Source organism: Oryctolagus cuniculus, chromosome 1 (genome assembly GCF_964237555.1).
Source record: "Oryctolagus cuniculus chromosome 1, mOryCun1.1, whole genome shotgun sequence".
Classification (NCBI taxonomy): Eukaryota; Metazoa; Chordata; class Mammalia; order Lagomorpha; family Leporidae; genus Oryctolagus; species Oryctolagus cuniculus.
In genome coordinates, this window is record NC_091432.1 from 220,656,707 (window position 1) to 220,669,731 (window position 13,025).

A 13,025-nucleotide genomic window follows, 5' to 3' on the forward strand; every position below is an offset into this window, starting at 1 on the left:
CAGCAGTTGATGGCTCAAGTACTTGGGTTCCTGCCTCTTATGTGGGAGACCTAGATAGAGTCCCTAGGAGGCTAGTAACTGGGGAGTAGATTGCCAGGGAGAAGATTCCTCTTCTTCCTCTCCTTTTCTCTCTTCCCTCCTTCTTCCCACCCTCCAGCTTTCTGTCTCTATGCCTTTCAAATAAAGAAAATTAAAACAACAACAACAACAAAAAAAACAAAAACAGAGACCTGGATCAGTGATGGAAGTTGACTAAGTCACACAGCAAATTTGCAGTGGATTTGAGACACCCCCCCCCCCCCAATACACACAGAGTCCAGAGTCCTTTCTCAGCAGCTTAGCTCTGTCACAACTTCTCATCTTCTTCTCTAATCTCCACTTGAATGCTTTATAGACATCAACTAATTTTAATCCTTAGACAAGCCACTAGAGCTTGAGTCTCCCTACTCTCTTTGATAGCTTAGGAGACTGGTACACAGAGATATTAATTTACAAGTCTAATATAGCAAGCACTAGTAAGTGCTGGAGCTGGGATTCCAATACAGGTAACCCAGCACCAGAAACCATGCTTTATTGCTCTGGCTTCCCCTGGGGCTCACAGACCCCATTTAGGTCTGTGCCTTTGCCCCAGTAGGTGTCCCAACTCCTGGACAAAGTACAAAGAGGAATAAAAAAGTCTCAGAGCCCTTTCACAGGGGCCAAGGTATCTGCAGATGTGGAAACTGGGTGCCAGGTCCATTGGGCTTCGCCATGCCCAGTTCCTCTTTCTGTGCTCCAAAGAAAATCATATCAGCAGCAGCAGCCACAATACTGAAAACCTTAATAACATCAAGGACAGTATCAAGAATGCTTCCCTGGGGCTGAGCCTCCACCTGTGGTGCCAGCATCCCACATGGACACTGGTTCGTATCCCGGCTACTCCTCTTCTGATCCACCTCTCTGCTAATGCACTTGGGAAAGCAAAGATGGCCCAAGTGCTTGCACCCGCATGGGAGACCCAGAAGAAGAACTTGGCTCCTGGCTTTGGATCAGCCCAGCTCTGGCCATTGGGGCCATTTGGGGACTGAACCAATAGAAGTAAGACTTTTCTCTCTGATTTTTCTCTGTCTCTCTGTCTCTTTCTCTCCCCCACCCCCGTGTTTAACTCTACCTCTCAAGTATACAAATAAATCTTTAAAAAAATCTTTTCTCTTTTTTCTCTGTCTCTGTCTCTTTCTTTCTCTCTGTATGTTTAACACTACCTCTCAAGTATACAAATAAATCTTAAAAAAAAATGCTTTCCTGGTTACCTATACAAAGGGTGGGGTGAGTGATGTCAGGAAATCTAAAGATGCAAGACTTTCCCTGCTTTCTCAGTCCCCTCCTGTTGTATCTTATTTCCTTAGCATTTGTTACTATCCAATGTGCTTATATCCTGATAGGACACAAGGTCCATGAGAGTAAGAATGTTAACACTTGTTGCTTCCTTTGTGTTGGCAGTGCTAGAAGAGTGGCAGATATGTAGCAGGTACTGAATAGGTATTTGTGGTATGAATGGAAGAAAAGGAGGAGGGTAGAAGTGAAGGAGAAATTATTTGAAAATAACTGGAGAAAAGAGAAGATGATGGTGAGAAAGGAGGAGGAAAGAAGTGGATAAAATGAAAAGAGATAAAAGGGGGAAGACAGAGAAGAAAACAGAGGAATGAAGAGGAGGCAGTGATAGGAGGGAGGGAGTAAAGAAGAGAGAAGAGGAAGGAAGAAATCAAAATTTAAACACATGAGCAAGTGAGTGAAGCAGTTTAGGATCCTGAGGAGGAAGAGATGAGTATGGCAGAACACCCCTTAGAAGCAGAGGAAGAGGGACATGGAAATAATGGAAAGTAAGTAGAGAGAGATGAGAACAGCTCTGGCATTCAGCTGGCAATAGGGCCAGGAAAGCAGAGCAAGGAGGTTTCACGTCCCTGTCACCCTCACTGTCCGGAAAACACAGCCTGGCCTTGAATGTCTGCAGGCACTGGGCCAAATCGTGGCTCTCCAGTCTGGTGGCTTTGGCTTTTCTTTTCCAAGTTTCACTCCGATTTATGTGAGGACTGCTCAGTGATGGATGCTTTTCCAATTAGCTGTAAATAGCCCAGTCCTGCCGAGGAGACCCACCGCCTTGCCCAGCTCTAACTCTGACTGCTGGATTCCGGGAGGCAGAAGACAGGTCAAGAATTACTGATCACCAACTTCTAAATCTTCAATGCGGCAGATTTCAGAAAGCAGAGGAGTGGGGAGATAGAGAAGGCCAGTCCCATTATTCTAAAGGCTGCAGAGGCTGCAAAACCTTCTTATTGGTATATGTGGAAACACATCTCACCCATGGCCTTTTCAGTGGAAGGTGCCAGGGACAGGAAATTTGGACAACAATGAGAATTAATAATGCCTACCTTATTTTACCTTTAATGTACACCTGGCACCATGATATGTCTTATATAACTGAATCAAAATTCATCTTCAAGCCCTGAGGCAGTTACAGTGCCCATTTCACAGAAACTGAGGCAGAGGGAAAGTCAATAATTCACCCAGGAATAGAAGGAATCCAGGGAGCACTGTGGTCTCCTCTCTCTGAAACTCTACTGTGAATGGGTAGAGAGCTGGAGAATGTTTTGTTTTTTAAGATTTTTATTAATTTATTTGAGATATAGAGTTACACACACACACACAGAGAGAGAGAGAGAGAGAGAGAGAGAGAGAGAGAGAGAGAGAAAGGTCTTCCATTTCCTGGTTCACTCCCCAAAGGGCTACAATGGCCAGAATTGGGCCAATATGAATCCAGGAGCTTCTTCCAGGTCTCCCACGTGGGTACAGAGGCCCAAGTACTTGGGCTATCTTCTACTGTTTTCCCAGGCTATAGCAGGGAGCTGGATCAGAAGAAGAGCAGCCAGGATATGAACAGGCACCCATATGGGATGCTGGCCCTGCAGGCAGAGGCTTAGCCTACTATGCCACAGTGTCTTCCCAGCAGACTGTTTTATGAGGCAGCTTCCTCCCCTCCTCCCTGCTCCTCACACTTCTTCAGCTGACTTCTGTGCAGAAGTGGCAGGGCCAGGCATTCTGCCACATGCCTTGATTAGCTACCTTCGTGCTTGACAGACCAACTCTTTTTATAGTGGGTGGCCAAAGCCTATGGCTCTGCCATTAATCACTGGGATGGAAAGCTTGTTTGAACCCTAAGGTGTCTTGCGAATATGTGATCTTGAACTTGCTGCTTACCTATCCTTAGAAAGCACTCCTAGATGAAGCATGACATTCACAGGTGAGTGCCTGAAATACGTTATATTTTCCCTTCAGAGCACAGTGAATCATCAGAGAACTTCAGGACTACCATATGGAGTCCTGCTTTAGCATTTTGACATCAACTCACACTGAGTGTCACTGTGAGAAATAATTATGCACCAAGACAATGCTATCTATTAAAGACACTCTAGAAGGCCACATGGCATCCTGTTTATAGGGATGCTCTCTCTGGTGTTGGTGTCAGGTAAATACAGAAATATCTTGCATTAATGCTTGGTCCTCTCCCATTTTACTTTGTACTTTGACTGTCAGGAATTTGAGTTAAATTGGCAGCTCCTTCTAAAGACAGCAAGACACAGTAGGGCATGCATTACCCTGCATCATCCTAATCTGAGTTTGAGCAACTTCCTTTGTTTCTATTTTCCTTTCAACCTCACTAGTTATTTAATTTTCTGTGATTTTTTTTAAAATCACTGCATAAACTTCAGAATTTTCCACAAACCCTCCAGAGTGTGATAGGATAGAACAGAGCAAAGAAAAACTAGAGTGAATTCTTCTGGTTATGGGAGCAGATATCAAGCTCTGTGCTAAACAGATTGGGACTTGGTTGAATAAGATTTAAGATTGTCGTTGAGCACAAAATCTGATCCCCAGGGTTTCCTCTTACAAACTTGGGTTCTGGAACCTTCCCAAGGACTCAGTTACCTTTGCTGCGGCGGCGACTGCGGTACTGCTCTGTGTAGAATGTCAGCTGTGTTTCATCATCTGCCTCTGAACCCGAGTTCCCCTTGGTTCTCCCAAAGCTGATTCCCCCTGTAAGGAAGCACAATCCATCAGTCAGTCCCACACCTCCAAAAGCTGGTGAAATCCCTTAACTGACCTGAAGACAGCTGCCCCATCCCCAGATCCATCTAAATCTCAAGTGACCCCACAGTCAGCGTGACTCATGGAAGGAATTCAGGCTCTGTAGAGAGGCAGATCTGGGTTCCAGCCCTAGATAGGCAGCTTCCTGATGTGTGACCTTGAAGAGAACATATTTCTGAGCTCTGGGTCCTTTCTCCCTAAATTAAGGGCAATAATTACAAACCCTGTGAGGTTTTCTTAAAGAGGGAAGGAAATAAAATACGTAAAATGTTTGGTACACAGTGGGAACTCAATAATTGATGTCTATGTTGTTTCAAATGATGAGTCTACTTCTACAAAACACACCAGCTGACTTAATTTCATACACATTTCAATCAAAGACATACTATATGCCAGGCCCTGAGCCAGACACTGGACTTGACAAATATTACTCAGTCCTTGCCAGCCAAGAGATCATATGCTAGTCCGGGGGACAAATGGGATCCTTTGGAGCCTTAAACTTAATTAATGGTTAATGTTTCCCACACAATGAGATGCTAGAAAGGTGGGGGAAGGGAATTCATGACAACACGAAGGACCTGGGCAGGCTTTATGGAGACAAACTGACTTAAGCACAAATGATGTTTCAGTAATAGACAAAGGAGAGGGAACAGTGGTGCTCCCTTGAGCATGGAGCATATGGGCAGCAGCAACATCAAGTCAAGGACTGATGGGGAAGGGGTGCTGAGCCATACAGTGGTCTATCTTGAACACCAAACTAAGAACTGGGGAGGAGGAGGGCTTTACTTTGCAAGTCATGGGAGATTGCAGAGCAAGACAGCAAGTTGATTTGATGCATGTGCTAGGAAACAGAGTGACCACCCAGGTGAGAGGAGAGGAGGGCTTGAGTGAGGGGATGTACAGTGGGGATGGAGAGGAGAAGATGCTGGCAGAGGGCTGCAGAGACAAGCAGGGGGATGTACGGAGGGGGGAAGAACAACACATTCCTATGCCATGAGGAGTATGTTAAAGAGCAGAGAAGGAAGAATGGCTGCAAAGAACTATGCCAAAATACTAACAGGTGATGGTAAGGGATAATACAGGTAATTTTTATTAGTATCTCTGTGCCTTCTGCATTTTTAAAATTATTTTGTTATTAAAGGTCAGGGTATGGAAAAAGAAGAACTAAGAACTGCTAAAGTCTTTCAAACAGAGAAGAGAATGGCAGTGAGGACAGCATGCCAGGCAGATCAGAGTGAGTAGGAAGGCAAGCACAACTTTGGTTTGGGGAACAGTTTAGGGGACGGGATTTTTTTTTTTTTTTTTTTTTTTTTTTTTTTTTTTTATCTTTTATTTAATGAATATAAATTTCCAAAGTACGACTCATGGGTTACAATGGCTTTCCCCCCCATACCGTCCCTCCCACCCACCACCCTCCCCTTTCCCACTCCCTCCCCCCTTCCATTCACATCAAGATTCATTTTCGATTATCTTAGTATACAGAAGATCAGCTTAGTATACCTTAAGTAAGGATTTCAACAGTTTGTTCCCACACAGAAACATAAAGTGAAAAATAATAGATGATTTTTTTTTAAATGATGATGAAATCAGATCAGACCTATTGTCATGTTTAATCCCAGTGAGAGTCAAGTTGGGAATTGATAATTTCTTTTTTTTTTTTTTTTTTTTTTTTTTTTTTACAGAAGATCAGTTTAGTGTACATTAAGCAAAGATTTCAATCGTTTGCACCCCCATAGAAACACAAAGTGAAATATACTGTTTGAGTACTCGTTATAGCATTAAGCCTCAGTGTACAGCACATTAAGGACAGAGATCCTACATGAGGAGTAAGTGCACAGTGACTCCCGCTGTTGACCTTACAAATTGACACTCCTGTTTATGGCATCAGTAATCTCCCTATGCACCAGTCATGAGTTTCCAAGGCTATGGAAGCCCCTTGAGTTCTCCGACTCTTATCTTGTTTAGACAAGGTCATAGTCAAAGTGGAGGTTCTCTCCTCCCTTCAGAGAAAGGCACCTCCCTCTTTGAAGACCTGTTCCTTCCACTGGGATCTCACTCACAGAGATCTTTTGCCAGAGTGTCTTGGCTTTCCATGCCTGAAATACTCTCATGGGCTTTTCAGCCAGATCCGAGTGCCTTTAGGGCTGATTCTGAGGCCAGAGTGCTATTTAGGACATCCGCCATTCTATGAGTCTGCTGAGTATCTCACTTCCCATGTTGGATCACTCTCCCCTTTATTTATTCTATCGGTTAGTGTTAGCAGATACTAGACTTGTTTATGTGCTCCCTTTGACTCTTAGTCCTTTCATTATGATCAATTGTGAACTGAAATTGATCACTTGGAATAGTGAGATGGCATTGGCACATGCCACCTTGATGGGATTGAATTGGAATCCCCTGGTATGTTTCCAACTCTATCAATTGGGGCAAGTCGGCCCGAGCATGCCCCAAATTATACATCTCTTCCCTCTCTTATTCCCACTTTTATGTTTAACAGGGATCACATTTCAGTTAATTTTCAACACTTAAGAATAACTGTGTGATAATTACAGAATTAAACCAGTCATATTAAGTAGAACAGACAAAAAAAAAATACTATGAGGGATAATGTATTAAGTTGTCCATTAGCAGTCAGGGCTATGCTGATCAAGTCACCATTTCTCATAGTGTCCATTTCACTTCAGGAGGTTTCCTTTTTTGGTGTTCAGTCAGTTGTCACCGATCAGGGAGAACATATGGTATTTGTCCCTTTGGGACTGGCTTACTTCACTCAGCATGATGTGTTCCAGATTCCTCCATTTTGTTGCAAATGACTGGATTTCGTTGTTTCTTACTGCGGTATAGTATTCTAAAGAATACATATCCCATAATTTCTTTATCCAGTCTACCATTGATGGGCATTTAGGTTGGTTCCAGGTCTTGGCTATTGTGAATTGTGCTGCAATAAACATTAGGGTGCAGACCGCTTTTTTCTTTATCAATTTAAACTCCTTTGGGTAAATTCCAAGGAGTGGGATGGCTGGGTCGAACGGTAGGGTTATATTCAGGTTTCTGAGGAATCTCCAGACTGATTTCCATAGTGGCTTGACCAGTTTGCATTCCCACCAACAGTGGGTTAGTGGGGGACGGGACTTTAATGTCCACATTTATAGATCATCTCCTAGACTCCTGGAGCATATTTAAGAATCTGGTAATAGTGGTTGTACTGGGTGGAGAATTAAGTAGCTGAAGAATGGGAATAGAAGAGGCTACTTTTCCCTATAATCCCTATGTGTATTTTGAATCAGGCAACATGCTGACCTATTACCTATGCAAAAATTCCACCTGAGGAAAAGAAAAACACACATTAGAGGAAAATGTGATTCAATTCACAAAAGGATTTACTATGCAATTTCCTCAGGTAGGGTATTTGAAATGGCATTCAGAATACAGAAATTTCACTTGCAGACACTCTTTCTGCAATATGGTTATTACTCATTCATTCATTCCAGCAATGCTCTTGAGCAATCAACTACACACTTAGAAGATTTATATACATATTGCACACAATTCTCATCATAATAGATTCATAGCAGAGGTGTAGTTAACAAACCAGACACAAAGACACAAAGACATGCAGGGGTAAATTTACTTGCCTAAAGTCACACAGCTGTCCAGCTCCAAACTCAGGCTCTCTAGGGTACAGATTTCTTTCTTTGCAATAACTTGAGAGGTAATATTGGGAAAGCCGATTGTCTTTTTGATGGGAAGGTGCCAAATATCACATTATGAGACTTCCTTGCATCATTTTATCCCAAAGTCACAATATCATGAAGAGGGAGGTATCATTATGCCCACTTTGCAGAAAAGACAGCTGAGGTCACTTGGCAATAATGAATGAAACTGGACTCTGAAACCTGGTGTGACTGATGCTCAAGCTCAAATCTTCAACTTGTGATACTTTTAATGTAATACTCTGTAATACAGAAAGATTCATAACTGCTCTGCCTACGCTAGGCTTTCTCAAGACAGTAAGTTGAGATGAATATAATAGCACAAGGGTCAGTAACATCTGATCTTTGTCCTCATGCCATCAGGCTTGGCCTGTTCCTGAGCCTCGATTCATACTTGCATGATCCACAGCAACCAAAAGCAGTGCCTCGAGACAGCAGGAGACTCTACATTCTCCCAGATGCGGTTCCCCCATTTAAAGCCTCCACTCTGAAATGCAGTTGGCAGGGGCCCCATGGGGATTCTGGAAGGGGCTGGAGAACAGAGGTCCCCAGAGGCCAGCAGGCTTTTAAAACTGTCATTAAAATATCTTACTGTAACAAAGTTGAAAGGAAAGAAGAGAGGGAGGAAGGGAAGGATTTTGTTCATCTATGAACAATTATTGGTCAAACAGAAAATTGAAAGCATCTGATAAAATAGTTCCTTTATATCCAGGAAGCATCTGTCCTGCTGTGGGGTCTGTGGTTGTCAGAAGTCTACTCCAGATCCTTCTCATAGTCCTTTTAATGTACTTCCATACTATTAAACATTCCAGTTAAGTCCTCCTTCTCTTCCTTCATTTCTGCTTTTTAATCTTGTACCCAAATGACCTATCATGCCCCTTCCTTGGTGAACAAATGTGGCAGACAGGATTCAGATAGAATTCTTTCTCCACTAGGACAGCATTCTAGCAGTGATGCAATTCTAACACAAGAAAAGCTAACACTTGCATAGAACTGATTCCCCCTAGGTACTGCTCCAGATCGTTTACATGTACTGATTTATTTCATCCTTATGAGGACCCTAAGAGGTAAGATACTACTTTTATTCCCATTGTAATGGATGAGGGAACGAAGGCACAGGGTGCTTAAATAATGTTCCCAGGATTGCCCAGCTTGTAAGTAGTGGGGTCACAATTCAAACGCAGACAGTGGCTATAGAGCCAATTCCCTTAGTCTCTGTGCTCGTGTGTAATAAAATATGAGTAAATACCCTATTTAATGCCCACAGCCATCCCTGTAAGGATGGTATCATAAACCTTGTTTTAAAGATGAATAACTAGGTCTTGGAGAGGTCATGTGTGGTAGTAAGTGGGGAAGCTGAGATTCGAATTTGGTCTACTTGCAGAGACGGCGTCACCGTTTTATAAACTACACGTACACACTCAGGGAGGGATGACAAAGGTTTAACACGTTGACAGCTAAAGTCTATTACTTGATCCTCATACCTGGATGTGTTTTCCACTCCTCTGAGCTTCTGCTCAGAACTTTTTGTAGGCACTCTAATCAGGCTCACAAGATCCTAATGACTCCTCAATCCTTCCACACATTCAAGCATATGGAGATTAGGTCCCTATAACTGCCATGAGACCATCCCCCTCAGGTGAACTCTCTAGTCCCATCTCCTCTGGCCTTCACCTCCTTCCTGTAAGCAGTAAGGATTCCATCATCAGATTAGAAATAAGCTCAAAGAGAAGGCCACTAGACCAGCAGGTGCAACAGAAATATAAGGCAAGCCACAAATGCGATTTTAAGTGTTCTAATAGTCATAAAGATAAAAATAAGAAAGACACATAAGTTTTCAGAATATATCCAATTTGACCAACTATATTAACGTGTTATTATAGCATATAAGTTAACTACATATACTTTACATTGTTTGCATGAAATTATTACTGAGACTTTTATATATTTTTTCATAGTAAATCTTTAAAAGCCGTGTTCATTTCAAGCCTATGGCACATCTCAAAACAGAAAAGTGCATGTTCCCCTCCAATTAAGAGAGTACAGTTTTGGGGGCATTTGGAGAATAAATATTACATAGCATAATTAAGGGCCAGGATATGAGTACAGAAATGAGATAAATAGCCACACAAAACTGTTATTTTTTTTAATGAAATGTGACTTGAATAAAAAATGAGGTAGCTAGGATTCCACTAAACCACAAGAGACATAGACCTGCCCCCAGGGCACTTAGATTCTGGTGTCTGTATTATATTGGGGTAACCCATGAACCATGGGAGGCAATTAAATTAGCATACTGGAATCAGACATGAGTTCTTTTTTTTTTTTTTAATTTGACAGATAGAGTTATAGACAGTGAGAGAGATAGAGAGAAAGGTCTTCCTTCCATTGGTTCACTCCCCAAATGGCCACTGTGGCCAACACACCGCGCTGATCCGAAGCCAGGAGCCAGGTGCTTCCTCCTGGTCTCCCATGTGGGTGCAGGGGCCCAAACACTTGGGCCATCCTCCATTGCCCTCCTGGGCCACAGCAGAGACCTTGACTGGAAGAGGGGCAGCCAGAACTAGAACCCAGTGCCCATGTGGGATGCTGGTACCACAGGTGGAGGATTAACCAAGTAAGCCATGGTGTCAGCCCCATCAGACATGAGTTCTAATCTTAAGTTTCAATTTTTAGATGTGTGGCCTTACTTAATTTAATTTTAAAATTTTTATTGATTTATTTTCAATTTATTTGAAAGGCAGACACACAAACACATATAATGAGAGAGAATATGAGAATCTTGCTGGTTTACTCTCCGGGTGCTGCTGAAGTCAGGGCTTAGCCAGGAACTCAGAACTCAATCCAGGTCTCCCATGTGGGACCAAGCATTAAGCCCTAGCCCACTGCCTCCCAGGGTTGCATTAGCAGGAATCTATATTAGACTGTATAGGATTCAAACCCAAGCATTGTGATTTGGGATGCAGGTATCTCAAGCAGCATCTTAACCACTGTGCCAAATGCATGCCCCTGTACTTCCCTTTTAAGAAGGACAATAACTGGCAGCTCACATGGTCATTATGGGGAAAATGATATGTTGCATGTAAAAAGTACAAAAACCAAAAAAGTGAGCTGGGGCATATTTGGCATTTACTCAATGCTTGTCTGAGTTTCAATAGAAAGAAAGGAAGTACTGCCACATGATCAGCCACCCTCGTGTGTGGGGTGACGTCATGGAAAGGTGGCAGCCACCCAAGGCATATAGCCTCTTTTTATCCACATAATCTGAAGGGGTCACAGGCCAATTACAGATGACTTGGAGGTGACTCAGATGGCTGGAAAAAGGCCCTCATTGTTAGTACTTTGATATAAAATTTGTGATTTAGTGCACTAAAATAGTCATTAATACAGAGGGCTGTCCAGGTATTTACATTTAGGGGCTATGAGCAAGTGAGAACGGCCAGCAACAGGCAGTAAAAATGTAGAGACAATCTATCAACTGGAATCAACAGTCCCAGGCCATGCTCATTGGATACGTGGTTCTTCTGGTCCTGGATGGTACGAGATGGAGCCACCAAGATGGGTTAAAAGTACATACCACAGTATGACAAGCACTTCCTACACTTCACCTCACAAGCATTTCCTACATCCGAACCTCCCAAGAAGCCTGAGAGGTAACAATCATTCCCATATTATAGATGGACATACCAGCATTCAGCATCTCAATATTGCTTACCATAGATGATACAAATTACAAACGCTAGAGCCCAAGTGTAGCTTCTCTGTGATTCAAACTCTTCTCAGGCCAGCGCCGTGGCACAGTAGGTTACTCTTCCACCTGCGGCGCCAAAATCCCATATGGGCACCGGTTCTAGTCCTGGTTTCCCATCCAGCTCTCTGCTGTGGCCTGGGAAAGCAGTGGAGGATGGCCCAAGTGCTTGGGCCCCTGCAACCGCATGGGAGACCAGGAGGAGGCTCCTGGCTCCTGGCTTCAGATCGGCGCAGTTCTGGCCATTGTGGCCATTTGGGGAGTGAGCCAACGAAGGAAGGACCTTTCTCTTTGTCTCTCTCTCACTGTCTGTAACTCTGCCTCTCAAATAAATAAATAAAATCTTTCAAAAAAAAAAAAAAGTTCTGCTGGCGCCGCAGCTCACTAGGCTAATCCTCCACCTACAGCGCCGGTACCCCAGGTTCTAGTCCCAGTTGGTGAGCCAGTTCTGTCCCGGTTGCTCCTCTTCCAGTCCAGCTCTCTGCTGTGGCCTGGGAAGGCAGTGGAGGATGGCCCAAGTCCTTGGGCCCTGCACCTGCATGGGAGACCAGGCGAAAGCACCTGGCTCCTGGCTTCGGATCGGTGCTGCACACAGGCCATAACAACCATTTTGGGGGTGAACCAATGGAAGAAAGACCTTTCTCTCTGTCTCTCTCTCTCTCTAACTCTGCCTGTCAAAAAAAAAAGTTTATTTTTTTAAAACTCTGTTCTCATAAAAGATTTTGGTTAGAATATGGAGCAAATGGAACCCTCATACTTTGCTGGTGGAAATGTAAAATGTTGTAACTGCTATGTAGAACAGTTTATGCTTCCTTAAGAAATTAAACAGATTTATCACATGACCCTAGAATTCCATTCTTATTCACATATCCCAAAGAACAGAAGATAAAGTATGCAAACAAATATCTATATATGAATACTTAGAGCAGTGCCATTTACAAACCTTAAAGTGAAAACAATTCAATGTCCAATCATCTACTGATGAATGGATGAAAAAACTAGTACACTCACATGGAATATCACCTAGCCATAAAAAGGAATGCTGATACATGGTACTGCATGCATTAACCTCACAAACATTTTTCTAAGTGAAAAATATCTACACATAGCAAGTCATATTGCATGTGCATTTATATAAAACATTCAGAATAGGTAAATCCATGGGGGTAGAAGGTTGTCACAGCTAGGCAGAGGGAAGTGAGCATAGATAGTGACTGTTAGTGAATACATCATTTCCTTTGCAGGTGAAGGAAATGTCTTGGAACCAGATAGAGGTGACGGTTGCACAACTTTGTGAATATACTAAATGCCACAGGATTATGCATTTCCAAATGATCAATGGGCAATTTCACATGATGTAAGTTTCATCTCAAAAAATATAGAAAAAGAAGCCATTTGTTCTCTTTGTTATATTGCAAGGCTAAGGATAGAGCTGTAGAATG

At 42.9% G+C, this 13,025-nt stretch overlaps 1 protein-coding gene across 8 annotated transcripts in view; it reads right to left on the bottom strand.

Moving 5' to 3' along the window:
• ASTN2 (astrotactin 2) overlaps positions 1–13,025 on the bottom strand; it is a 1,032,549-nt gene that overhangs the window by 683,160 nt on the left and 336,364 nt on the right. For 6 of the 8 annotated variants that reach the window (XM_070066427.1, XM_070066421.1, XM_070066416.1 and 3 more), the window contains one exon: positions 3,964–4,071. The exons of 1 other annotated variant lie outside the window; for it this stretch is intronic. In XM_070066427.1, the coding sequence (XP_069922528.1) occupies positions 3,964–4,071 (108 nt within the window). Of the gene's footprint in view, positions 1–3,963; positions 4,072–13,025 lie in introns of those variants that run through there. One more of the 8 variants, XM_070066434.1, reaches the window with a different exon arrangement.